The sequence below is a fragment of the Bombina bombina genome, chromosome 4 (genome assembly GCF_027579735.1).
Source record: "Bombina bombina isolate aBomBom1 chromosome 4, aBomBom1.pri, whole genome shotgun sequence".
NCBI lineage: Eukaryota > Metazoa > Chordata > Amphibia > Anura > Bombinatoridae > Bombina > Bombina bombina.
This window is the reverse complement of record NC_069502.1, coordinates 521,780,052-521,804,755: the sequence shown is the minus strand read 5'-3', so window position 1 is coordinate 521,804,755 and position 24,704 is coordinate 521,780,052. Positions and strand designations below refer to the sequence as shown.

At 38.0% G+C, this 24,704-nt stretch overlaps 1 protein-coding gene across 2 annotated transcripts in view; it reads left to right on the top strand.

The window, feature by feature from the left end:
- Nucleotides 1-24,704, top strand: part of CGAS (cyclic GMP-AMP synthase) — a 273,184-nt gene that overhangs the window by 102,357 nt on the left and 146,123 nt on the right. For both annotated transcript variants that reach the window (XM_053710434.1, XM_053710435.1), the window contains exons 3-4: nt 21,910-22,161; nt 24,356-24,458. In XM_053710434.1, coding sequence (XP_053566409.1) covers nt 21,910-22,161; nt 24,356-24,458 — 355 coding nt within the window. The remainder of the gene's footprint in view (nt 1-21,909; nt 22,162-24,355; nt 24,459-24,704) is intronic.

Sequence of the window (24,704 nt, the reverse complement as noted above, 5' to 3'; positions counted from 1 at the left end):
TAACCTGCTCCCCACACACTTATGAGAGCTAGTTCCCAGTGCTTCGCCGTAAGCACTATTGTAAACTAATACAGAAGTTCAAATGGGAAGGGGACTAGCACTCTAGGGACTCTCACGGAAAGAGCAATCAATTCCCTTTATATAAAGCAAATGTCCATTGGATGTAAAGTCATATATTTTGAAAAATAACTTTAAGCTTTTGAGAAAATGACAACCAAACAGTCCCCACGTTAACCTCGTCTGTATTTAACCATTTTGTCGGTCTTTGTGGGTCAATTATGATAACATTCGGCTATGGTGGGAAAACTTGTATTTTATATTTATTGTATAGATGAACCGCCGATGGGTATAATCCCCCTTCGGTTCACTCACCCACTCAGCCGTGACCCTCCGTCTGCTTCTTGACTCTCGTCGATGCTCCACTGCTGTGTGGTGACGTCACCGCTATCTGCGTGTGCGTCCACCGTCTCCTGTGATTGGCTGTGACTCCGGGTATTGCGTCTGCGGTCTGTATCCACCTCTGCTCCTGGAACTGGATTCGGATGCCTGTGGACCCACGATCCGGGTCTCTAATCCCACTCCTCCAGTCCTCTGCAGGCTCAGACCAGCCGACGCTACCTTCCGGGTAAGCCTTTAAAGATTGACACAGAGTATGAGGTTCCATTTTTAAGCCCATAAAGGGACAGTCTAATCAAAATTAAACTCCCATGATTCAGTTAGGGCATGCAATTTTAAACAACTTTCCAATTTACTTTGATCATCAAATTTGCTTTGTTTTCTTGCTATTATTTGTTGAAAGCTAAACCTAGGTAGGCTCATGTGCTAATTTCTAAGCACTTGAAGGTCGCCTCTTATCTCTTTCTTGCATTTTGACAGTTGTTCACAGCTAGACAGTGCTAGTTCATGTGTGCCATATAGATAACATATAGGAGCTCACCCCGTGGAGTTATTTATGAGGCAGTACTGATTGGCTAAATGCAAGTCTGTCAAAAGAACTGAAATAAGGGGGCAGGAGGCTTAGATACAAGGTAATCATGGAGGTAAAAAGTATATTAATATAACCGTGTTGGTTACGCAAAACTGTGGAATGGGTAATAAAGTTTTTTTTTTTAAAACAAAAAAAAATCTGGAGTAGACTGTCCCTTTAAGGTTGTACGGCTGATTTCTGGGCTTTGATAGCACAGTTCTTACTGACAGTGGTGAGACCATACAATTTTTACATGCCTCAGCAAAAGTGCTATGATGCCTGCACATGAGGCTTACCAGCAACAGGACAGTTTTAGTCAAAAATGACTGTTAGTCACAGTGATTGTATACTTATAATGGAGCTTAGATACTAGTATGCTTCAATGCATGCTGTTATCAGGCTTAGTGGTCTATCACTGGATGCCTCCGGAATGAGTCCAGGTATATGAAGCAGTCCAGTGATGCCCAATAAAGTGACCCCATCACTAGCCAGTCACAGTGATCACATATCATAAATGGCAAGCCATTGTTTGTAAACCCCTCCTCTTCTCACATTGTCAGCACATATGTCAATCAAATTGTTACATTTTATTTTTACAAAGTGTATTTCTTTTTTTAGACACGATGAGTCCACGGATCATCTTAATTACTAATGGGATATTCACCTCCTGGTCAGCAGGAGGAAGCAAAGAGCACCACAGCAGAGCTTAAATAGCTCCTCCCTTCCCCCCTACTCCAGTCATTCTCTTTGCCAACGTTAGCGATAGGAAGAGGTAAAGTGAGGTGAGATTCTTCAATCAAGAGTTTGTTATTTTAAAGTAGTGCCAGAGTATGCTACTTTGTTCTAGGGTGTAGCTGTAGTCCATATCAGTCTCTACAGTAGAGCTTTGGTGGCTTTAGAGCAATGGGAACTTGTGGGACACAATTCTCACTGCGCCTCCCATACTGATGCTACCCTGACTAAGAAAACCTGAAGGATTTTTACTCAGGACTTTCGTTTCTTTCCAGATCCATGGGAGGGAGAGGACCTCTTAAACCTGGGACCTGCCTTGCTGCCAGGCAGAACATGAGGTAAGTGCTAACCTTTTTTCTGGGGGTAGAGATCTCAGAGAAAGTTTGGGCACTTTCTTAAATTTACATCTAACCTCATTCAAATTGTATTCAGATTCTCCAAATTTTAACAGGGGACATTAAGGCAGTTAAGAGGCAGGCACTGGCATGTCTTTCATTCCCGGTCTAATAATAAGACTGACTGGGTGAAAGAGTCACTATATCTGCACACAGACATTTGGCTTGCATTGTGATTTAGACATGTGGATGTCTACAGGCCTAGAGGGCTGTGCAATGGTTATGTATCATCAGGTGCACAGAGGAGTCTCTACTCATGGTGGAACTAAAGGGCTGAGCAGTTTAGATGAGTGCAGACACATGTTGCTGTTCAGTTTGTCTGCTTGATCCCGGGGGGCTATAGTTTGATAAACGTGACCGGGAGAGTACATGTTTTCCTTTTTGTTCATGTACCCTTCCGGTGTGAGTGCAGTGTGTGCCGTGTTACCGCGATGACAGCAGTGTTACATCTTTTAACTAGAGATGGAGCTTTATTTTTCTCACTTCAGTAAGGTCTAGACTTTGCTCCCGGCGCCTTTACTTAGACAATGGCGACCGGGAGATGACTTGGGTGACGCCTACGAGGGACGGAGTTGGTAAAAAAAAACGGTGCCAATGTTTTCTTTCCTCCCTCCTGTCAGTTATGAGTATAAGATAGGAGTGGAGGATGGGTGCAGTATTAAAATATCTTCCTTTCTGTCACTTCCGGTTATCGGAAGACACTAAGGAATTTCTGTCTAAATGATTGCGCTTCAGTCAGGGCTATTATGTGCTCAGTTTTTGGGTATAGGCAGGCTGTCTGACGCCTCAGTAGCATCCTTCAGAACAAGCTGAGATATTGATAGGGTTCTGCAATTCCCTCATACATCTTCAATGTTCGACCTAGTGCAAATAAAGATGTTACTTTTTAACTTAAAGAGACAGTGTCACTTGCTATATGTTGAGTTTTATTAGCAACTGATTACGTTTTTAATTCATTATTCTGCTTTATGTGAGGCAGTTTGATTAATGAAGTGCGCATTACTGTTTTTTATCCCACATGCAGTACCCTGTTTTTCCTTGCAATTTCCATCTGGAATTGCTGCACAAGGCATTGCTTCTTTAATGTCATGGCAATGTTTATGAACAGGTAGGATTATGAAGGACAGGAAAGTAAGGGGTTAATGCAGCACTCACTCTCACTCAGTATATAGTAATATGGTATAAAATCAATCATACTTTATTGTTTTATCGTTAAAAACTGGGATAAACATCCCTGACAACCTTCTAAGCTACCCACAACCACTTCTTTAACAGAAGTTAAAAGAAAAATGGCCGCCTATCACTCCTCTGTTGCCTGGCCGATAGCAGGAAACATCGGCATCAGGTGGCTGGAGTGAAAGGACGGCCAAGTTAGAAAGTGCAGAACAAACGCGTTTCGGCTATGTATTAGCCTTTCTCAATGTTACACATTCGATGGTCAAATGAATAAGCCGAGGCTTCAGTGTTAAGGACTTAATATGTCCGTGAACCGGTAACCAACAACCAATCAGGAATGCTTATGGACCTCCGCCTATTTTTCCGCCAATCCGCTTAGGGCATAACTCACGCCCAATGGAGAGTGTGATCTGATTGGAGCAATAGCAGAAAGCATTCTGAATGGAGCAATATCGGGCCGTGCACGTATTGCATTCACTATAGGTTAAGCCTTACAAGAATAAAAATATAAGCAACAGTTTAAAAACACAAAGATTACTGAAGTACTCGCCGAACTAATACTATACACCATAAGCAAATTCCTATCTATCAGGCACAGTGTCGTCACGTATTAAAATGAATATGCAGCGCAGGGTGGTGAACCGATTGCATAACAAGACCGGAGTGTACCCCAGAATTGTAAATATCTGTGAGTCTATCTTCCACTATATATGTTTAATACTGATTCGAACTGGTGTAACATAGTATACATTAAAAGGTTAAGGAACATATATCTACAAGGTTATCTGTCCCCATATTCTGAGTGAAGTGATATTATTCACTATTTCGCAGGATAAAATCATATATGATATAGTGGTAAACCCTAAAGTTCCTTTACTGGTAAAATATTAGTATACTAAGTTCGCTCAAAGATCATCTGTCAGCATGATAAATTCTATGTTATCTGCTATGGTGAATGATAGTCGGTGTATTACAGTGTCATGTTTTTCCACAGGTCATAATTAACTATTGAGAGTGGGAATATGTTGGGAGCCTGGAGTGTATGAAACCTATATACACCCTCCAAGAAAACAAATAGCCACTGATTGCTGTCAAAACTATGCCATAGTATTTAGGTAATAGTTTTACTATTCAGGAATTATATAGAAGACCTGGACATGTCCCACACAAACTCGATAATAAAGATTCATCATACAGTTGTGGGGTACTGATATTTCTAATGAAGGGTATCAAAAGATAGTTGTAACAAAATCCCAAAGTGGGGTAACAAAGTTTGTAATATAAGTTAACCCAAAGTGGGGAATAACCCATTAAATATTCCTGAAATGCCATGACATCCTAGGTATCAATAGTTAAACAATGAAGTATTAATATATATCATCGGTTAGAGTAAGTAACCAGGTCATATGGTTTTAGTGAATAATGACCTGTCATAAGCCATAATGGCCTGTCATCAGCCAAATGATAAATATCATATGAGAAATATATTACATATGACCAGTAGTTGCTTATAAATATATTAGATATACACCCAGTAATTGTTGAACTCATCCATACCGTTACGCATGACAGTGTTCAAGTTAAAAACCCATTTGGTTTCCATCTTTAGCAATCTCTGTTCAGTGTCCCCTCCACGTATTCCAGGTTTAAGTCTTTCAAGACCCCAACATTTCATTACATTGGTATTCCCATTATGGGATTGCAGGAAGTGTTTGGCTACACTTGTGATTTGTTTTTTGTTCTCTACATCCCTTTGGGCTGTCTTTATATTACTTAGATGTTCGGTCATACGTGTGCCTAGACAGCGTGTGGTCATACCAAAGTAATATAGATTGCAGCTGCAAGATAAATTGTAAATCACGTTGGTGCTTTGACAATTAATGTGTTCTTCAATGGCCCACGTTTTACCAAATCTATCCACTATAGATTGTTTTTTTACCATATGTTGGCACACTTTGCAGTGCCCGCAAGCGATAGACCCTTTATGCACAGGATTTCTCTTAGCATTCCTATCATAGTGACTAGTTACTAACTTGTCACTAAGGTTTCTTGCTCTCCTGTACGTTACTAAAGGCCTATCCGGTCACAATGGTTTTAATAGGGTGTCTTGGGTAAGGACATGCCAATGTGTTTTCAAAATGTTAGTAATCTCATTACTTTGTGGTGAATAAGTTGTAATAAACCTGAGAGGGGTGTTACTTGCTTTAAGTCTAGGAGTAAGTAACTCCTTCCTATCTTTGCGCAGAGCATTATTATAAGCCTTAGCAAGTAGTTTTCTTGAATACCCACGTTCGAGTAGTCTCTGTCTGAGATCTCTAGCTGATTTCTTAAAATTCTCAATAGTGCTACAGTTACGTCTTAAACGTATGTACTCCCCCATCGGTAGAACCCTAATGGTATTCGGGTGGCGGTAGCTACTGGCATGTAGGATGTTATTAGTTGATGTGGGTTTCCTGTATACATTAGTCACGATGGAACTGTCAGACTTATGGATATAAAGATCTAGAAATTCCACCCTAGACTTTTCTATAGTGGAAGTCAGATACAATCCAAAAGGATTTTCATTGAGAATATTTATGAATTCTGTCAAGAGGTGTTCAGGGCCATCCCATACGAAGAATATATCATCTATATATCTGGACCAGTGGGATACATGTTTTGTAAGGTGTTTAAGGTTGTCATGAAATACCACCGTTTCCTCCCACCAGCCCAGATATATATTAGCGTATGTCGGGGCACAGGATGTGCCCATGGCCGTGCCACAAGTTTGTAGAAAGAATTTGTCGTCAAAGACAAAAAAATTATGTGTCAGTACAAATTCCAACAACTTGAGCAGGAATTCCTTTACCTCTTGACTCATCTTAGTATTCTTGGCTAAGTAGTAAGAAACCGCTCTACACCCCCACTCTTTTTTGATGCTAGTGTAGAGCGACTCTACGTCACATGTAACCAATAGTGAAGAATTCATATCCAGCTTCAAGCCATTCACTTTATTTAGCAGATGCATTGTATCCCTGGTATATGATGGAAGGGAATCCACAATGTATCTTAACCTTGCATCAATGTATCTGCTTGCCTTTTCAGTTAGAGAACCAATCCCGGAGACTATAGGTCTCCCAGGTGGTTTTGAAACATTTTTGTGAATTTTGGGCAATAAATAAAGTGTGGCAATTATGGGTTGTTTAGTTTCAAGAAAATTGTATTCTTTTTGATCAATAACGCCACCAGTTAAAGCTGACTTAATAAGTGTAACTGTTTAAGAACATATCCATAGGATTACATAATAAAGTCTTGAAATTCATTGGATTGTTTAGCTGGCGTAATGCTTCCTCACGGTACATAGTATCCGGCCAGATAACTATGTTTCCTCCTTTGTCACTGCACTTAATCTGCACATTTTTCATTTCAGATAATTGTTTTAGTGCCTGATTTTCTTCCTTACTCAGGTTATAGTTAGGTTTGGCAACATGTCCCTGAATGTCAAGAATATCTTGGCACACTAAATTAAGGAAGGTTAGTGCATTATATGATGTGTTATTAGGAGGTACAAATTTAGATTTGGCCTTGAAAACTTGGCGCCAGCTATTTTTATCTTCAGTTTCAACAGTGCTGATAGATTCCTCTAACAGTGAAATTAAATCACTAATGGCTGCTTGATCAGTAGCATTTAACTGGTCATAGTCTTGATTGCTAAAGTATTTTTTCAAGAGGATTTTCCTAGTAAATAGGTGTATATCTTTGATCGCCTCGAATTTATTGAATGGTGGTGTGGGTATGAACGATAAGCCTTTTTTGAGGACTGAAATTTGATCAGAGGTCAGAATTAATTTAGAGAGATTAATAATATTGAATTCAGTGGTATTTATTTCTTGTGATGTGGTGATTTCTGTGTGAACTTCACTTGTCTCCTGGTTCTGGGTTTTACATTTGCGCCCCCTTCTAGGTCTACGCCTAAAGGGATACTCGCATCAGTTACTTTATGAGGCTTAATTCTATTTTTTAGAATAGTTCTAGGTATAGATTCTCCATCAGATACTTCTACATACGTACTGTCACCTTCCCTATCTGATGTGTCTATGTCTGGAGCAGACAATGGAGGTAATCGGGCTGATGGTGGCGGCAATGGTCATCATCCTGTTTGCTCGGTTCCATCTCAGACCTCTGCAGTTAAGCATGCTCAGGCAATGGATTGGAGATTATACAGATTTGTCTCCTCGAATACTACTGGAGCAGGAGACAAGGGATTCTCTTTAATGGTGGTTGTCTCTGGATCATGTTTCCCAGGGAACCTGCTTTCGCAGACCATCTTGGGTGATTGTGACAACAGACGCCAGCCTTCTAGGGTGGGGAGCAGTTTGGGGCTCCCTAAGGACTCAGGAGGTTTGGACTCAGCCACAGTCTGTTTTCTCCTATAAACATTTTGGAGCTGAGAGCGTTCTACAATGTTTTTCTGGCCTGGCCTCAGTTAGCCTCGGTCCAGTTTATCAGGTTCCAGTCAAACAAAATAACGTCAGTAGCTTCCATCAATCATCAGGAAGGAACGAGGAGTTCCTTGGTGATGTCAGAGGTATCCAAAATAATTTAGTGGACGGAGGCCCATTCTTGCTGCCTGGTGGCGATCCACATCCCAGGGGTCGACAACTGGGAGACGGTTTTCCTGAACAGAAGGACTTTTTATCCGGGGGAGTGGGAACTCCATCCGGAAGTGTCATCTCTGCCACTTTGGAGACTTCCGTTGCGGAAGGACTTTCTAATTCAAGGGCCCCTCCTTCATCCAAATCTGGTTTATCTGAAATTGACTGCTTGGAGATTGAACGTTTATTATTATCCAAGCAAGGTTTTTCTGACTCGGTCATTGAGACCATGATTCAGGCTCGTTAGCCTGTCACTAGAAAAATCATAAGATATGGCGTAAATATCTCTATTGGTGTGAATCCACGGGCTACTCATGGAGTAGAGTTAAGATTCCTAGAATTTTGTTTTTTCTCCGAGAAGGTTTGGAGAAAGGGTTTATCGTCAAGTTCCCTAAAGGATCAAATCTCTGTCTTTATCTATTTTGCTACACAAAAGTCTGGCAGTTGTCCCAGATGTACAATCATTTTGTCAGGCCTTGGTCAGGATCAGGCCTGTGTTCGAACCAGTTACTCCTCCTTGGAGTCTGATTTCAGTTCTCTGAATTCTTCAAGGGGCTCCATTTGAGCCTCTGCATTCCTTGGATATTAAGTTTTTATCTTGGAAAGTTTTATTTCTTGTTATTCTTCTGCTCTGAGAGTGTCAGAGCTCTCGGCATTACAGTATGAGTCTCCTAATCTTATTTTCCATTCAGATAAGGTGGTTTTCCGTACTAAATTAGGATTTCTTCCTAAGGTTGTTTCTGATTGGAACATTAATCAGGAGATTGTTGTGCTTTTCTTGTGCCCTAATCCTTCTTCTCAGAAGGAAAGACTTCTGCACAATTGGACGTGGTCCATGCTTTATGGTTTGACCTGCAGGTGACTAAGGACTGTCATCAGTCTTCTTCTTTGTGGTTTCTCTGGAAACACAAGGGACAGAAAGCTATGGCTACTTCTCTTTCTTTTGACTGAAGAGTATCATATGTTTTGCACATGAGACTGCTGGACAGCAGCCTTCCGGGAGAGTTACGGCTCATTCCACGAGGGTTGTTGCTTCCTCATGGGTGTTCAAAAATTAAGCTTCTGTGGAACAGACTTGCAAGGCTGCAACTTGGTCCTCTCTTCAAACTTTTTCAGAGTTCTATAAATTTGTCATTTTTGTCTCAGCTGCGGCCGCTTTTGGGTTCTTCAAGCAGTGGTGCCTTCCGTTTGGGTTCCCTGTCTTGTCCCTCCCGTATCATCTGTGTACTCTAGCTTGGGTATTGAATCCCATTAGTAATTAAGATGATCCGTGGACTCATCGTGTCTAAAAAAGAAAAGAAAATTTATGCTTACCTGATAAATTTATTTATTTTTTGACACGATGAGTCCACGGCCCGCCCTGTTCTTTTAGACAGGTTGTGGGTTATTGTTAACTTCAGACACACCTGCACCTTGACTTTTCCTTTCTCTTCCTAACTTCGGTCGAATGACTGGAGTGGGGGGGGGGGAGGGAGGAGCTATTTAAGCTCTGCTGTGGTGCTCTTTGCCTCCTCCTGCTGACCAGAAGGTGAATATCCCATTAGTAATTAAGATGATCCGTGGACTCATTGTGTCAAAAAAGAAATACATTTATCAGGGAAGCATAAATTTTCTTTTTCTTAAAAATAAATTTATTTAAATAAAGTGTATTTATTTTTGTAATTGTATTTGAATAAAGTGGATTTTTTATCTATGTTTTATTTTCTGCACTTGGCAATAAAATGATTAAATTTAAAGTGTCAAAATACCTCTAGTTAAAGGGACACTGAACCCAATTTTTTTCTTTTGTAATTCAGAAAGAGCATGCAATTTTAAGCAACTTTCTAATTTACTCCTATTATCAATTTTTCTTCGTTCTCTTGCTATCATTATTTGAAAAAGAAGGCATCTAAGCTTTTTTTTTGGTTTCAGTACTCTGGACAGCACTTTTTTTTATTGGTGGATGAATTTATCCACCAATCAGCAAGGACAACCCAGGTTGTTCACAAAAATGGGCCGGCATCTAAACTTACATTCTTGCATTTCAAATAAAGATACCAAGAGAATAAAGAAAATTTGATAATAGGAGTAAATTAGAAAGTTGCTTAAAATGTCATGCTCAATCTGAATGGCGAAAGAAAATTTTTGGGTACAGTGTCCCTTTAAATACTCTGGGTGTCAAAATTCTTTTGAATGCATACTTTTGTGTAGACGTTTTGGATTAGGTGACCGCTATTAAATTGATAGTAAACCCAATTTTTTTCTTTCGGATAGAGCATGCAATTTTAAGCAACTTTCTAATTTACTCCTATTTTCAATTTTACTTTGTTCTCTTGCTATCTTTATTTGAAAATGCATGAATGAAAGCTTTGGAGCCGGCCTATTTTTTGTTCAGTACCCTGGATAGGGCTTGCTGATTGGTGCCTGCATTTAACCATCCAATCAGCAAGCGCAACCCAGGTTCTCAGCCTAAAATGTGTCGGCTCCAAAGCTTTTATTCCTGCTTTTTCAAATAAAGATAGCAAGAGAACGAAGAAAATTTGATAATAGACGTAAATGAGAAAGCTGCTTAAAATTGATTGCATGCTCTATCTGAATCATGAAAGAAAAATTTTGGGTTTAGTGTCCCTTTAAACTTGCAGTCCAAACATAACAAATTTCTTTTATAAGGTGATCCACCATCCATTACACCTGGATTTCAGCTCCTAGCCACTAGGAGTAGGCAAAGATTCCAAAAACATTCAATAGCACTTTATCCCTCCAACCTTAGTTGTTAGTTTTATCTGTGCCTCCCAGGAGAAAGGTGAATAATTGAGGTGCTCTAGATTATTCGTTAAGAGGGGTCCTCAGGCTTATTTGAGGCCCATTTTCCCCCTCAGAGAGCTGTTATTGAGAGACATAAGAAATATTGGGCAGTGACACAAGTAAGAAGTTAGTCACAAGCTTGCCACCGCTGTCACTGGGACTGGTCACTTAGCTTCCTCCTGTTGGGTCGTCAATATATTCCTCACTTAAATTCTCTGCTGTAATGTGCTCAGCACTGGGTGGGCTATCTACTGAAAGCAGGTTTTTCTGCGACTGATAAGCACAGTGGAGAGGCTGTTTGTCAGGTAAGTCTGTGTCCAATAGCGCTCACAGGCTAGTAGGAGGTACATTTGACATGTTACATTATAGCCAGGTGACTTAACCTATAACGGACATTACCACATTCAAATTATACTATAACTGTTTTTATTGTCTATGTGTAATTGCAGACTTGAGGAGCAGTAAGGGTCTTTTTATTGAATACCCTCAATTTTTTTATATCTGAGCGCTCTCCCTGTATCTTAGCTGCGCTGTTATTTGGGTCGTTTCTATATAATTTAGGCGCATGACCGTGCACTGACTTCCCTACGCAGTTTAATTTTCTTGCCCGTGCAACCGAGACATTCGCCAGTATCAGGTTAGCGCGCTACATTCTTGTGTTCTTTGAGGTTACACTTTTTTTGTTTGGCAGCGGGATAGTTAAAGTTTTTTCCTGCCCTCCTCTCTTGATTAGCGATACTAATGTCAGGTTGCTGTGGTAATCTGTATTCTGTGCAATGCTGTATAGGAGGGGGTAAGATTTCCTAAGGTTTTCAAGAGCCGGATAATAACAAGTTATTATTTATTTGTGTTTATTCTCTAAAAAGAGTCTTGTTTTCTGACTTTTGCTTTATTGCTTTCCCTGTAATCTCAGACTTTGCTGCCTGAAGTTCCTGACTGTTTATATTTGTATACTATACTGTACTTTATTTATGGTAATTGCTGTCTGTTAATCTCTTATATATTTTTTTTAAATGGAGCATAGTGGAACTGTCCCAATTAATTTAAATGTAGATCATTTAGAGGGTAGATCCTCTGATCGCTTATTTCAGTGTATTTTGTGCAAGCTTGTTCTTACACCACTAGCTCAGCTATGCAATTCATGTATTGATCACCTTACGCATTCTAACCAGTAAATTGCTGCGCTTGCCTCTAAAGGTCTTTGTCCTCCCTCTGTTTGTTTTGTACAAGGGAGCTCAATCATCAGGTGGGAACTCAAAGTTCTCAAAGGAAGTTTCTTGAACTCTGACTTGGGCCAATCTTTGTATTCTGCAATCTATATCCCAGGTGTGAAAAATTGTGAAGCATATTATCTGAGTTGTCAAGCCCTTCATCCAGGAGAATGGTCTTTACACCAGTAAGTATTCAATCAGATTATGGAATGAAGGGGTCTTCCAGAGGTTGATCTGATGGCTTCTTGTTTGAACAACAAACTTCCAAGATACTGTGTAAGATCCAGGGATGCTCAGGCGGAGTTTGTAAATGCTTTAACAGCTAAATTATCTAGCTTATATATTTCCTCCAACAGTTTTGTTACCATGGAAAATAGCTTGTATCAAACAAGAACAATCATCATATTTACCAGGGGAAAAGTAGAATAACTAGCCAAAGTGAAATGGCCCCATTAACTTAAGGGATAAGTACAGTAAACAAAGGCAGGTAAGAAAAATAAAAAAACCTTGCAGGAGGTTAACAAGAATTACCTGACCTAGACCCTTTCCCTGCTTTTGCCTATAACAGAAAGCCAAACACTTCTCTTGTGGCTAGGAAAGTTCTAGTTCACCCCAGATGATTGATATAAGCCATTACAAAAACATTGGTAGAAATAGAAATTACAGGCCAACTGTAAAGTACAAGAATATTTACTAGCAACCTTGCCTGAACTTTTGGTTTTTACTAATGTTTTTAATAAAAGTTGTATTTGCTTTTAATGAGCAAATTAGTCCTTTTTGCTACCTATGGGAACAGAGCCTGGGATCAGTAAGCTGGGGCACTGAGAATCTTCAGCTAGCCCCTAACAGCACATCAGGGTGCTGCCACTAAATGCGAGTACCCTGTACACTTCTACTATTGAAGCAAGTGAAGATACAATTTATACGCACATGAGGCGCCCTTTTTGTTTGTTTGCATTTTTTTTATCTAAAAGACAAATTTAGGGACAGAAACAGAAAAACTCAATTTTAGCAGAAAACCACAAAAAGTAAAAAAGTTAAAGGGACAGTATACACTAATTTTCATATAACTGCATGTAATAGAGTAGACAATACTATAAAGAAGAATCCAGTAAAAACTTTTTAAAAACTTACTTAGAAGCTCCCAGTTTAGCACTGTTGATGAGGTTAGGCTGGGAAACCCACTGAAAGGGGCTTAGAAAACAGGAAGAGCAGACACCGAGCCCTCCCCTGCATATGAAAAGACTGATAACGTAAACAGGAGCCAGCAGGAGTCTGTAAACAAACGTATACATCTGACACTTGGTTCGGAGTCAAAAAAATCAGCACAATGTTATTAAAAAATAAGCAAAACTATACATTGTTACAAAAACACTGCCAGATGGGCTATATAAATGGATCATCTACAAAACATTTTGGGCTAGATTACAAGTGTAACGCTAAATATCGCTTGTGCCGAAGCGATAATAGAGCTCCACTGAGTAATACCAGCACACGCTAATGTGCTCTGGTTAGACAAGTTTAGCGCAATGCGAGTGCGCTTCCATTGGCTCCAATGGGACGCTCAGAGATGGCATCAGAACCTAAGCACAGTGTAGAGGGTAAGTAGCGCAGCGATTGCAGCATTTTTCAATATATATATATATATATATATATATATATATATAGCAATACCACAATGGCGAAAAATAAGCAGTCATAGACCGAGCTAAATCGATGCTGTGTATTTATTATCACATCAAGAGAAAACAAAGGTTACACCACTCCACACACATCAGCTACATCCAACGCGTTTCCTGCTGCTAAACAGCACTTCGTCAGAATCCTCTCTGCACCGGACATCGATGGCCGGTATCGTTGGTGGGAGCTTACGTGGGAGGTGGGTTGGCGGCCATCGATGGGCCCTATGACGTCGAGGGGGGCGGGATCGTGGGCGGGCACGGAGGCGCGTGCCTGCGGGGCGGGCGCGTGCACGGGGTGGAAGCGGTTGGGCGGCTACACTACAAATTTTTTTTTAAAAAAAAGTGGGATAGAGTGGGGTAAAATTTAATTTAAAAAAAGCATCTAAGGGATCTGGGAGGGGGTGGGGGGTTGGTCTTTGGCTGGGGGGAAGCTACACTACAGAAAAAAATAATAAAATAATAAAAAGCAGTTATTTTAGTAAACTGGGTACTGGCAGACAGCTGCCAGTACCCAAGATGGCTACCAATAAGGTAGAGGGGGAGGGTTAGATAGCTGTTTGGGGGGGGGGGAATCAGGGAGGTTGGGGGCTAAGGGGGGATCCAAAAGTTTGTGAAAAAAAATAGTGAAAAAGTGAAAGTTTTTTTTTATTTGATCGCATTTGGCGGCGAAATGGTGGCATGAAATATACCAAAATGGGCCTAGATCAATACTTTGGGTTGTCTACTACACTACACTAAAGCTAAAATTAACCCTACAAGCTCCCTAATTAACCCCTTCACTGCTGGGCATAAAACACGTGTGGTGTGCAGCTGCATTTAGTGGCCTTCTAATTACCAAGAAGCAACGCCAAAGCCATATATGTCTGTTATTTCTGAACAAAGGGGATCCCAGAGAAGCTTTTACAACCATTTGTGCCATAATTGCACAAGCTGTTTGTAAATAATTTCAGTGAGAAACCTAAAATTGTGAATAATTTAACGTTTTTTTTTTCATTTGATCGCGTTTGGCGGTGAAATGGTGGCATGAAATATACCAAGATGGGCTTAGATCAATACTTGGGGTTGTCTACTACACTACACTAAAGCTAAAATTAACCCTAGAAGCTCCCTACATGCTCCCTAAGTAACCCCTTCACTGCTGGGCATAATACACATGTGGTGCGCAGTGGCATTTAGCGGCCTTCTAATTACCAAAAAGCGACGCCAAAGCCATATATGTTTGCTATTTCTGAACAAAGCGGATCCCAGAGAAGCGTTTACAATCATTTATGCCATAATTGCACAAGTTGTTTGCAAATAATTTCAGTGAGAAACCTAACGTTTGTGAAAACATTTGTGAAAAAGTGAACAATTTTTTTTATTTGATCTCATTTGGCAGTGAAATGGTGGCATGAAATATACCAAAATGGGCCTAGATCAATACTTTAGGATGTCTTCTAAAAAAAAAATATATATACATGTCAAGGGATATTCAGGGATTCCTGAAAGATATCAGTGTCCCAATGTAACTAGCGCTAATTTTCAAAAAAAGTGGTTTGGAAATAGCAAAGTGCTACTTGTACTTATTGCCCTATAACTTGCAAAAAAAGCAAAGAACATGTAAACATTGGGTATTTCAAAACTCAGGACAAAATTTAGAAACTATTTAGCATGGGTGTTTTTTGGTGGTTGTAGATGTGTAACAGATTTTGGGGGTCAAAGTTAGAAAAAGTGTGTTTTTTTCCAGTTTTTCCTCATATTTTATAAAAAAATTTTATAGTAAATTATAAGATATGATGAAAATAATGGTATTTTTAGAAAGTCCATTTAATGGCGAGAAAAACGGTATGTAATATGTGTGGGTACAGTAAATGAGTAAGAGGAAAATTACAGCTAAACACAAACACTGCAGAAATGTAAAAAGAGCCCTGGTCCTTAAGAGAAAGAAATTGAAAAATGGCCTTGTCCTTAAGGGGTTAAGTATAAATAAAAAAATCTTTTGGAAGCAAAAACAGAATTAACTTGGTCCGAATACATCAGAACATAAAAACATGTATCACATAAATATGCTGGGAGAGATACCTCAGCTTGCTTATAATAACACATTTAAAATTGGTAGTAAAAGTGTTCAGATACTTTAGCTTCAAAAGTAGGACCACATCAGAAGTTTGCATAATAAAATTATGATAAATATCCCCAAAAGAAAGAGCTGTAAAAGATAGAAATTACATTACTCCCTCCTTAATCAAAACAGGTGCACCAACTATAGGATAATGCGCATGAAACAAAGGCCCATAAGTAAGGAAAAAATGTGCCAAAACAAGAGCACACATAGGCGCCAAAAAATAAAAATGTTTTAGTTTCTAAAGGGGGCAACAAATAAAAAATAAAAAGATGCCCCCCAATAAAGTCTATGTACCAAAATGCCAATGGGCTCTTCAAATAAATGAGGGGTAATATAAAAATGATCTGTCTCAAGGCCATATATAAACATATATAATCTTGCCCAAATAAAAGGTTAATAAAGTGTTTGAAAAAATAAACTGTACTTATCAATATTCCTCTCCTGCTAGAAACACTAGATGAAAACCAGTCCAGTACTGCAAACATATCAGCAGAGGACATAATATAGGAGTAATCTGTAGATCCAGTTGAAAGAGGCAAAAGACAAGTCCCTGTGACATCTGTTGTAGCTTAGTGACTAAAATTCTCATGGGAAAGAAAAAATGAGTCACAACCTGTACTCATTCCCTTCCCTCTGACATACACTGAATTCTGAGGGGAAATGGGCCTCAAATCAATCTGAGAACCCCTCTCTCAAGGAAGAAATAATTTGCACATCTTCACCTTCAAAGATAAGACTATCATGACTAACTATCATAAAGGTGGGAGGGGTTATATAGAGCTATTGGGAATCATTGCTGCCCCCTAGTGGCAGGAAAGGTAATTCCCAGGAGTAATCAATTGTGGACTCTTACCACCACTGTAGTCAGCTTTCTTTCAAAGTTCCTAGAATCCTTCTATTTTTACAATAGGGCTTACATAAGAGTTTATCTGCAAGCTCTTTAAAAGGTCAAATTTCCGCTATGTCTTTATTGTATAATAGAAAGATTGCAAAACTTCCTGACATTCAGAGTTTTTTCAAGCTTTAGTTAGAATTAGACCAGTAATTAAGCCAATTTCTCCTCCACATAATCTAAATTGGGTTCTTAGCATTTTGTAGGTTGCACCCTTTGAAACCATACTTTCTCTAGACATTAAGTTTCCATCTTGAAAGGTATTATTTCTTCTGGAAATTTATCTGCTAGAAGAGTTTCTGAATCATCTGCTCTTTCCAGTGATCCTTATCTTTCACCAGTAAATTTTTTTTCCCAAAGTAGTGTCTTCTGACAACATAAATCAATAAATTGTTGTTCTTTCTATTTGTCCTAATCCTCAAAATGGTACTTGTAGGCTACAAAGAATTTCAAACAATCCTGTAATCTGTTTATTAATTTCTCAGGTCCACGTAAAGGCCAGAAGGCTTTAGCTTTTACTTTAGGTTCTTGGCTAAAATTTCTGATTCACAAGGCTTCCTTGGAGACAGGAAAGTCTCCCCAAAGCATATTATAGCCCATTCTAACAGATCAATTTCAACTTCCTGGGCATTTAAAAATGAGGCTTTGGTTGAACAAATCTCCAAAGCAGCAACATAGTCATCCCTACATATTTTTACTAAACTACCATTTTGATGTTTTTGCTTCTTCTGAAGCAGCCTTTGGTAGGAAAGTACTCCAGGCAGCAGTGTCTGGAAAATAGGTGCCTGCCTTTCAAAATATATTTAGTCCCGCCCAAATTCTCGTGGCCTTCCCTGCTTGGGTATTAATTCCCATGCATAATGGAACGTGGATTCTCACCACTTTATGAAAGAAAACAAAATTTATGCTTACTTGATAAATTTATTTCCTGGCTGTGAGAGTCCACAAGCCTCACCCAATTTTATTAAAGGGCCATGATACCCAAATGTTAAAACACTTGAAAGTTATTTAGCATAGCTGTAAAAAGCTGACTAGAAAATATCAGCTGAACATCTAATTCTATGTAAAAAAAAGCGCCTGCCTAGAAAAGACCTTGGCTTTGGAGATTGACTCCTAGTAGTCAACAAGAGAACTGATCAGATAAAGTGTTGATACCAAAGCGCCAAAAAGGCTGGGTCTGAACAATATGAACTGCAGTCAATTGAGACTTGTTAAAAGTAAAAATATAAAATTACACTTTATTTTCAAACATGCATGGATCCATGTAACAAACAGACAATTTAAAACTTATGTGATCAGTAATAAAAACAATTAAACACTCAAATGATTAATAAAATCACAAACACTGTCCTCTTCCAAGTGACTAGTGTAATGAGCCGAAGTGTACTGGTGCCCCAGCTTCTACCTTTTAAAATGCTCTTACTATTTGGGGTCGTGTTAGCCTCTCGCTATATGTTGGAAACTTCCTGTAGGTGATGATGATGATGAGATGTTGTTCAAATTTGTATGCTACTATGTATTTAGCATATATCTATCGTAATTGAAAAGTATCTGTGCAAATAATATTGTACAGATGAGAAGTCTCTGTGTGAAAATAGTGTTGTGTAGAGTCGATTGTGAAATATGTGAAACTAAGTGTAACAATCCAATAAACTTATCCACAAAGATAATTGGACAAGATAATCACCTTAACAAGTGAACACAAATAGTAAAATAAATAGTTTACAGTCCAATTGAATTGCAGAGTGAAAAAATGATAATAATACTAATTTCTTAGATAATGGTGATAGAAGCAAAAGAACAAAAAAACAAAACAGAAAACTAAAAAGAGTCTCACAAATAACTTAGCAGAGTGAAACAAACAAATGTGAATGTCACTATCCAAAAATATGTGATTGTCACTAGTTCAAAATCTTACAAAATTCAATGTGGTAATCCAAATAACAATGTGATAATCCAAATAATAGTGCAACAGCAGTAAAAATAAAATAAAAAAATCAGTAAAAAACCAGTAAAAAATCAGTGGCCACTGTTATAAAGAAACAAAATATGCAGACAGTCAAGAACCCTACAGACGGATCTTCCTAATAGTAATACTCTTTGAAGAGGACGTGCCTGCAACCACAGCAGGACCGGAAGGGTTGTTTTGGGGGTGTCTTGGTCTCCTCAGATGCCAGGCAATCCCAAATATTACCTATAATAGTGAAAATAAACAAACAATAGTGCAGAGGGTATTACCCAAATAAAATAAATGAAAATAAACTCACCAGTCAACGCGTTTCGGTCTGTGCTGTTGCACAATTATTTGGATTATCACATTGTTATTTGGATTACCACATTGAATTTTGGAAGATTTTGAACTAGTGACAATCACATATTTTTGGATAGTGACATTCACGTTTGTTTGTTTCACTCTGCTAAGTTATTTGTGAGACTCTTTTTAGTTTTCTGTTTTGTTTTTTTGTTCTTTTGCTTCTATCACCATTATCTAAGAAATTAGTATTATTGTCATTTTTTCACTCTGCAATTCAACTGGACTGTAAACTATTTATTTTACTATTTTTGTTCACTTGTTAAGGTGATTATCTTGTCCAATTATCTTTGTGGATAAGTTTATTGGATTGTTACACTTAGTTTCACATATTTCACAATCGACTCTACACAACACTATTTTCACACAGAGACTTCTCATCTGTACAATATTATTTGCACAAAGATACTTTTCAATTACGATAGATATATGCTAAATACATAGTAGCATACAAATTTGAACAACATCTCATCATCATCACCACCTGCAGGAAGTTTCCAACATATAGCGAGAGGCTAACACAACCCCAAATAGTAAGAGCATTTTAAAAGGTAGAAGCTGGGGCACCAGTACACTTCGGCTCATTACACTAGTCACTTGGAAGAGGACAGTGTTTGTGATTTTATTAATCATTTGAGTGTTTAATTGTTTTTATTACTGATCACATAAGTTTTAAATTGTCTGTTTGTTACATGGATCCATGCATGTTTGAAAATAAAGTGTAATTTTATATTTTTTACTTTTAACAAGTCTCAATTGACTGCAGTTCATATTGTTCAGACCCAGCCTTTTTGGTGCTTTGGTATCAACACTTTATCTATGTAAAAAAAAGAAAGATATTTTACCTCAAAATGTCCTAAGTATTCATACCCCATTGTCAAGGACTTTAAACAGAAAATCAGTATGTCTGTCCCGGGACAGGCAAAGGAGCGAGCCTCGCGCACACTCCTGTTATTTCCCTATTCAGTTTAAGGAAGTTTACTATGAAATATCACAAGAGTTAAGTGAAATCTGATGAGCTTACAGTAAAAGAGTTCATGACCTCAGCACTGTTGATGCTGATTTGCTGCAGTTCATTTCTTCATTATTATTTTTTTTACCTGCAGCTGGGAAGTAACTGAAAGATAACTTTTTAAACAGCACTTAGGTGAGCTGAGGAAATTGTGAGGTAAAATATCTTCCTTTTTTACATAGAGATGCTCAGGTGATATTTTTCTGTCAGCTTTTTACAGTTATACTGCATCAGTTTCAAGGGATATAGCATTTGAGTATTATGGCCCTTTAACATCTAATTTGTTTCTGGTGACAGTAAAAAATTTTGCACCTCTATTTTCCCTGCTTTGTCCTTTCCTACTTTTCTGGGTTACCTCTCCTTGCTTGGCTATACGTCAGACTGGCATACCAGTGAGGTGGGAGAGATGAAGTCCTCTTAAAAGTTTTGTTAATCTTTGCCTCCTCCTAGTGACTTGGAGTTGAATCTCAGGCATAATGGATCGTCTATCATGAAAGAAATTAATTTATCAGGTAAGCATACATTTTGCGTGTTAAAGCAATAAGTTCATCTTTGTAGTATTTGACCTAGATTTGCTTTAGATTTTTTGGAAACCTAGACATATTGAAGTATTTTTCTTTGTCTACACTCGTTTTAAATAAATGATTATAAAGAATGTTTGTTTTTTAATTTCCCTTCCATTTTTCAGTATTAAATTCCTATTTATTGTTATTTTATATGGCTATATAGGGGATCACAAGAAATGGTTGTTTATCTGTTAAATATTGGTATGTAATATATAGGGATACACTTAGCAAGGGAGTTAATAATAAAGGCTGTGACACACTGCAAGCGATGCGGCGCAATGCGTAGCATAGCTTCTGAAGTTCAAATATTTCACCTATGAGCGCTCAGCTACGCGACCTGACGCAGCAGAGTGCTCAGAGATGAAAATGCAGGACACATTGAGCGCACACAGCCGCATCTACACGCTGTGCACCGCTCCGCTTGCAGTGTGTCACAGCCTTTATGGTGAATCCAATACAGAGCAAAAATGTCAAAATTGTCTCCGTAATTTAAGCACAGAAACTGGGAAAATCCTTGTTGATGAGATGCTGTTTAAACCTCTAAGGGTCTATTTCCCTGAAGCTCTCTGCTAAGGTGATATTAACCAAAAAGATAAATCTGTGCTACAAGAGGAAGTCGGGAAAGGAAAATGTTAATCTTGAAGACCTGTGCATCTCACTAAGGGGTATAACCTACATTTATGTATGCAAAGAACACATGCATTACAGTAGGATACTCAAAAAAAGCAGCTGAAAAATGGTAATGAATGTAAGAAATAAAAATCATAAATAAAAGTATGCATTAAAAATGAGATTAAACATATGCAATACATTTTACAGTATTAGTATGTAGCAAAAAAAATGTAAACCATGCATTAAAATTGCATGGAAAAAATCATACACTGTACAAATCTTATTAAAAGAACAATTTAATTTCAAAAAGCAAAAAAGTACTATTTTCAAAGCATACTTTATTAGCCTTGGCAAGAGTTGAACAGGGGCATTCCTTGGATATGTCTGAAGTTAACTCACAGGCCTCATAAAATTCTCTAAGTATGTTTGCTCCTATAGGTCCTTCTGTTTTATCTTGCAAAATGTAAGTTTGTCTCTAAATATTATTTGCATTATTACAGACAGAAAAGATACTGCATGTGCACTTAACTAGAAGCAAATTAAAGTTAAAGTACGCTGAAAAAAACCCTGCAATTTGATTTATATTTGCCTCAAAAACAATTTTGTTACCAGTGATGGTTTCCTCATTATATTTGCTCTCCCTTGCTAGATTCTCCATTCCAGAAAGCCTTGTTACTTTCTATGGGAGACAGTTCTGCCCAGGTGGTATGATATTTTACTTTATGACGGTAAATTTTAGAGAAATGGGTACCGAGGTCTAAGAGAGATAACCTTGAGTGAAGATAATCTTTTATTTGATTATATCACCTTTTTTTGATTTTTTTTTTACAGGAAATGCAGGAATTGTTGTTGCAAGTCAAGAAAAAGATAGTCCTGCCATAACTCTAAAGATAACCAAAAATGCCCCCAATATTATATGTGTGGATCTGGTTCTTGCATTAGAAGTCCAGCAAAATTGGCCTAGAAAAGCAAATGAAGGCATGAAGATTGACGAATGGTTAGGGACCAAAGTTAAAAGGGGATTTAAACTGACTCCTAACTATTATGTGCCAAAGCAAACCAACGAGGCAACAGAAGAAAATGGTAAAAATTTTTTGATTAGTCTCCACATACATGAAGGACAATGCTGTATACTCCTTTTTAATACTATTTAGATGCACCCCTATTAGTCATTTAATAATATTTAATTATCCTATCCACAATCCTATCTGTACTTCAATGACAAATAATCTGCCTGCTTTTATATTGAGGATGTTCTTCTTTCTACTAATCACAACTTTTTACTGGTGCATTCCTAACGGTATATTTATCGACCAGCCGCTGCTCCTTAAAGGGACACTGAACCCAAATTTTTTATTTTGTGATTCAGATAGAGCATGTAATTTTAAGCAACTTTCTAATTTACTCCTATTATCAAATTTTCTTCCTTCTCTTGGTATCTTTATTTGAAATGCAAGAATGTAAGTTTAGATGCCTGCCCATTTTTGGTGAATAACCTGGGTTATTCTTGCTGATTGGATGATAAATTCATCCTCCAATAAAAAAAGTGCTGTCCAGAGTTCTGAAACAAAAAAGAAGCTTAGATGCCTTCTTTTTCAAATAAAGTTAGCAAGTGAACGAAGAAAAATTGATAATAGGAGTAAATTAGAAAGTTGCTTAAAATTGCATGCTCTATCTGAATCACAAAAGAAAAAAATTGGGTTCAGTGTCCCTTTAACTCGTTCAGCACCTTTTAGGTGGCGGACTGTTATCACCCTGATCAGCTACGACCGTGATGATTGACACCCCCTGCTAGCGGTAGATTGGCTGTGAATGTGCAGAGGAATTGCACAAGCATTTCCAGAAATGCTTGTGTAATGACAAATTCCGACAGCATAGACTTTAATAATGTTACTCATACACTGCTAATTCACTCCATGCCCTATTCTACAACACTATATAATACTAACAGCTATCTTCCTGACTCAAATTATCTTCTTTTGTAATGGACAATAAGCATCTGTCTTCATATAAGCAAATGAGAATACTAAAAATATTTTTTTTTTGGTGCTTGAATTATCACAAAACTTACATGAGAACAACTAATACACAAAATAAAGCATATGTATAATAATGTATAAATTTAACTGTTTTCATTTTAAATTAGCACTTTAAAGTTGCCTGCTTAGCCACTGGCTGTAGGCTATAAAGGGAGCTGCCATGTAACTGTGCATTGTGTCACATGATCAAGAATCCCTCTACTGAGCATGTGTAAAACAGCTATTGCTGGCCTCTGCTGGTGCAATGTAGAAGAGTGTGCAAGTTGTTGCCTAGCAACAGATTTGACAGCTATTTTAATCTATTTTTTAAGAAAAGATAGAAATCATAAATATAATGGCTGCAATTGTTTTCAACAGCCTTTAGGTAGAGGTGGTATTTGCAATATATATTTTAAGGTGTGTGGGGGTTATGCACACACTTATATGTAAATATGTGTATACTCACACATATTAAGACAATTTAAAAGTTATTCATTGCTTTCTACTACCCTCCATTAGATGTTCTATTTGTCATTTTTATTTTGGGCTATATAAACACACCACTTTTTTTATTTTTTTATTGTTTATTATAATAAAATGTAAAGGTCCATAGGTAGTCATTGCTTTGTACCACCTTATAGTAGTAGCATTTGTCATTTTTATTTTTGGCTATGGGAATAAAAAAAAACATACCACATGATTATATATAATATATAAGATATAATACATTTATAATATGCTTGCTTTTAAAATCAAATATTGTTTTTAAAATGAGATAAAAAATTGGCAATTATAGCGCATGAGTAAACACCTACTGCCTGTGCACTTGATAGCACCTGCTGTTTGCAGAGCTGTTATCAGACGCTATAAAGTCTGCCACCAGAGAACACATATTTTGGTGTAGTGTGTGTTTTATCATGCAGTGCAGTTGATGTCAGAGCAAATAAGATATATTTGAGCAAAATGATGGCTGCAACTGTTTTATGTCCCTTTAAGTATGAACTGGCACTCTCCAGATGCTAGCCAAAGCTAACAGGAAAAACTACCATACATCATCTTCGTGCAGGTAGAAAATATTAACCCCTTGATTGCCAGGGGCAGTTACTGTGGAATGAACTCAGAGCCAAGGGGTTACACAGGAAGGAAAGTAATTTCTGATCTGCCTGATTAGTTCACTGATGATTCTTTACATATACACAAAATGCACAATTGTCCTGTTTGCTATATTTTCTCATAACTTTTTTTCTTTGCATATTTAGAAGAAACATGGCGCATTTCGTTTTCACACATTGAAAAGAATATACTGACGAATCATGGAAGTTTAAAAACCTGTTGTGAAAAAGGAGGGGAATCTTGCTGCAGGTCAGTAATTGCACTATTTTATAGACAAATCTAAGCAGTATTGTCCTGATTTCTTTCTAATGACACGGTGAGTCCACCGATCATCATTAATTATTGTTGGGCATATCACTCCTGGCGAGCAGGAGGAGGCAAAGAGCACCACAGCAAATCTGTTAAGTATAACTTCCCTACCCACAATCCCCAGTCATTCTCTTTGCCTGCGGTGCAAGGAAGAGGTGAAATTTCGGTGCCTGATTCTACAATCAA